The sequence below is a fragment of the Euphorbia lathyris genome, chromosome 8 (genome assembly GCF_963576675.1).
Source record: "Euphorbia lathyris chromosome 8, ddEupLath1.1, whole genome shotgun sequence".
In the NCBI taxonomy this organism is placed as follows: Eukaryota; Viridiplantae; Streptophyta; class Magnoliopsida; order Malpighiales; family Euphorbiaceae; genus Euphorbia; species Euphorbia lathyris.
In genome coordinates, this window is record NC_088917.1 from 13099460 (window position 1) to 13103870 (window position 4411).

Genomic DNA, 4411 nt, shown 5'->3' on the forward strand with positions numbered 1-4411 from the left:
AGCAACTATGTCCCCTAATTCGGAATCGTCAGCCGAGTTGCCATTGATAGCATCCACGACTAGCTTGGCGTCGGATTCAAAGGTGACATTTTTGACGTTCTGATCAATTAACCAATGCATAGCGGTGAGTATTGCTGTGGCTTCGCTTTCCTGAACCAAAGGACATCAGCTGAGTTTTTATGCTCTCCTGAGTATGAATCTCCCATCGGCATCACGAATATATGTATGGTCTTTATTATTACCCAATATATTTAAAAATTGTATAAATGATAAAGTCCAAAAATAATCTTTGTGTTTTCAGGTTTTTTTATCGAATTGGTATCTAAATTAATTTTATCCAAATATGGATTGAGGTTTTCGTTTTGGTAAAAACAATGATTGTTTAGTTTGATATTATAAAAAATAACAATTAACGAGTTTAAATTGAAAAATTATAAGAATTAAACTTGTTTAGTACCATATTTACTATGAAATCAACTTTTTTATTTTCCAAAATCATTATTTTCCAAACTTTCATTCTTTAAAACATTCATGGTCTCTCTTATCATTAAACAACACCTCAAAATTCAAAAGTTGAAAAATTAAATTTGTTTAAAATATAATAAAGTTTTTGAATTTTTTAATTTTAAAATCTGTAAATATTCATTTTAATTTTGAAGTAAAACGAAAATGGTAGTCATGTCCTATTACCAAATGCAATGCTCAGTCCTTGCTTTGAATGGAATTGTGGTGATTTTAACATCCAGAAACGAGAAAAGAGGCATTGAAGCTGTTCAAAAACTCAAAGATGCCGGTCTCTCCGATTATGTGGTTTTTCATCAACTTGATGTCACTGCGAGTATCATCGATGTTCTTGCTGATTTTATCAAATCTCAGTTCCAGAAGAAGAAGAAGAAGGAGAAGAGTCTTCTCCATACGAATCATTCAGAAAGCTACTCCATCAAAATTAGAATGCAGAAACAGAGGAAATAATTAAGTGCGAACAATCAAAGCACTCAACATTTTATGAAAGCCCAAACGCGACTTTCCGTTGATTTCTCTGCAATTCTTTAAGTTTGGTCAAGGTCAGACCTCAATAAATGTCTCAAATCCGTTAATCTTGCAGTTACCTATTTTACTCTCTTTCATTGCGTTTCTTTCCTTTTCTTATAATATTGCGTTTCTTTCCTTTTGCTATAAATACCGAATTCCTTTGTGTTTTTTTCTTAACTCAGTCTCCTAGCTCTACTGATCTCGGTATCATAACCTCAAATTTTCCCGTATTTGGAGTTTTCCAGCTTTTGAATTCTGTGTTTATATTTTCATCCTATTCTCATTCCGGGTTTAATGGTGCAATGATATAATTTTACAGTTCCTGTTGCTCCGACCCGTTGAGTTTGGTGATTCGAAGTTAGGGTTTTGATTTATTACGTATTTTGAATTTGATTTTGCTTGGTTTTGGATAAGCTTAATGACTGAGTTTGATCTCTAGGGTTTCTGTTCATGCTATTCTGATTCAGTTTCCTTGACGTTGAGAATTTGATTTGCATTGATATAGATATGTGGATGGAGTGGTCTGAGATTAATCTATGATTAGGCCATAAGTATCAGTTTCAGTTTTTAGTTCAATTGGTTCCATGACATAGTATCTGTTTGGAGAGTAGTGTAACCGTATTCTAGTGTGGTATTCTGTTTTCGTTTTTGAACTTCTCTTTTGTGGTGTGTGAATCTGTTTGTTGAGACATGGAATCTCAACAAAGATCCAGAATTGATTTGGTTGAAATGAAAGCTCGAATGGTGAAGAAGATTGGGGTTGAGCGGTTCAAGAAGTACTTCTATTACTTGAATAGGTTTTTGAGTCAGAAGCTGACCAAGAGCGAGTTTGATAAGTCATGTTTTTGCTTGCTCGGAAGGGAGAATCTTCCATTGCACAATCAGTTGATCCGTTCCATTTTGAAGAACGCGTGTCAGGCCAAGACAGCTCCGCCGATCAATGACGTAGGCCCCATGAAACCAGTAGTTCAACTGTCCAAATGTTCTCCTGCTGCTAGCGAAGTTGGGGTTCAACAGAGTGGATCTCTTCTTCCCAATCAGAATCAGAACGTGTCTATTTGGTCAAATGGATTTATACCGATGTTCCCACGAAAGGTTAGGTCACGTGGTCGTAAGCCCATAGACCGACCTAGCCCCCTTGGGCCCACAGGGAAAGTTGATCCTGGCTCACACCAATTGATTGGTGCTGAAGAGTGTGGCAGTAAAGTAATAACAGATAATGGAAAGATGCCTCCATGTGATTATGAGAGGCAAGTGCAACATCTTCAAGCTGTTGCAGTAGCTGTTGCTGAGCCATCTGAGTACAAAAGGAAAAGGTCAGCAGCAGCTGAACGGCCCTCTAAAAGACCTCGGACGCAGAGCAAAGATCAGACTGTATTTGTCGAAGGCGGGGAAGAGGCGGAACAAGCAAAACACTTGAGTCTCTCTAGTAGGCCTCTACTTGCCCCACTCGGAATTCAAGTGTGTTCAGCTAGTGTTGGTGGTGAAGAGTGTGGCAGTAAAGTAATAACAGATAATGGAAAGATGCCTCAATGTGATTATCAGAGGCCAGTGCAACATCTTGAAGCTGTTGCTGAGCCATCGGAGTACGAAAAGGGAAGTTCAGCAGCTGAACGGACCTCTAAAAGACCTCGCACGCAGAGCAAAGATCAGATTGTATTTGTGGAGGAAGATGGGGAAGAGGCGGAACAAACAAAACACTTGAGTTTCTCTAGTAGGCCACTACTTGCCCCGCTCGGAATTCCACTGTGTTCAGCTAGTGTTGGTGGCGTCCGCAAAGCTCAGCCAGTGACAACCAGCAGTAATTTCGTTAGCTATTATGAGAGTGGTGAATTGTCTGATTCAGAGACGTTGAGGAAACGAATGGAGCAGATTGCAGCTTTGCAGGGTATTGGAGGAGGGGTCTCGATGGAATGTGCGAATACGTTGAATAATATGTTGGATATTTACTTGAAGAGGTTGATCCGGTCTTGTGTTCACTTGGTAGGTGCAAGGTCTCCACATGATCCAAGAAAGTCCCAAACTAATAGCGGAACAGCAGAAGTTATGCAGGAACAAAGACCGCAACGTTCTATATCGTTACTTGATTTTAAAGCTGCCATGGAGCTTAATCCACAACAACTTGGTGGAAATTGGCCATTTCTGCTTGAAAAAATAAGCATGCACGCATTTGAGGATTAAACGAGTTCCTATGATATTCTGTGTGCCAAAGCTATAATTGGGCTACGCTGGTTCATGATGTTGAAGCTGCTGGTTATCCAGTTCTATTCTGATCAGCTTGATGAGTCAGGTGGCTTTGTCTTTCGATGAAGCTCGTGGGCTTGAGCATTTGGTGTCTGCTTCGTCTGTGGCCTATGTTGGACGGACACAGAAACAGACATGGACACAGAAACAGACAGTTATTTCTAAAATATAACCTTCATAGAATAGCCTACAAACAAAAATGGACACAAACACTAAATGGATAAGAACACAAAACGAAGAAACGCTACTAATTAGAAGTATTCGTACAACATAGTCTGCGGCAGATCATGTATGAAACAGCAAATTGTTTATCGGCAACCAAGCAAGGGAAACTCAGTCTCGGTTCACTCGTGCTATCACTACTACTACTCCTCCGAAGCCCTTCTGTACAATGTGCGGCCGACAAAGAGGAAGTCCAAGATAGTTTGGCAGGATACTCTTATGGAGCTAGCTTGGGAAAGGTAAAAATTTATTGTACAATATCTTCTTTGATTAAGCGGTCAAGAGTTCGATTCCTAATAATCTCATTTGTTGATTAAATCGTAGGATATGATAATATGGACCTGTGTTGTGCAATGGATCTTCGCATGTGGGGTATGTCAGAGATATTGATATGAAGTAGAGTTTTAACCATCAAAGCTTTTAGTTCAAACGGTTCATTACAGACAATCAGGTTAATTTTCAACAATCAGTAAGAATTGGAGTCAATTCGAAATCTTACAGTCCAACCTGAACCAGAAGTGATCCTGGTTTTTTATTTTTTAAAAATTAATTAAAGGTAAAGAAAAGTGTAAAAAGAAAATTAAAACTATCTGTTCTGAAATTCTTTTTGGCTCTTAAATCTATTATGTTTATAATATCAAAATAATAAAGAAATTAATTTTGAAATGTTAACAATTTGATGCTAAAATTATTGATTCAAATATGATTGTGATGAATTCATAGAGCTTATCATATTATAAAGCTTATTATATTATAGTTCAAAAAAGCAATTTTAATTTCCAAAATCTATAGCTGGTTTATAATTTCTTTTATCAATAGCTTGTTTATAAAAAATTTAATAACTAATTTATAATTTTAAATTAACCATATATATTTATTTATCTATTTATCCTCCAATTATAATCTGCAAAGT

The 4411-nt window shown here is 37.3% G+C and overlaps 1 protein-coding gene across 1 annotated transcript; it reads left to right on the forward strand.

The window, feature by feature from the left end:
• Positions 1-707: 707 nt before the first annotated feature.
• Positions 708-4065, forward strand: LOC136203108 (uncharacterized). Its single transcript, XM_065994164.1, has 2 exons — positions 708-3737; positions 3823-4065. Exon 1 carries the CDS (start codon positions 1723-1725, stop codon positions 3211-3213), a length of 1491 nt encoding a protein of 496 aa, XP_065850236.1. The 5' UTR covers positions 708-1722; the 3' UTR covers positions 3214-3737; positions 3823-4065.
• Positions 4066-4411: the final 346 nt, after the last annotated feature.

Excerpts from the sequence above, each read along its gene's own strand:
- LOC136203108 (XM_065994164.1), top strand. The coding sequence starts at position 1,723 with ATGGAATCTCAACAAAGATCCAGAATTGATTTGGTTGAAATGAAAGCT.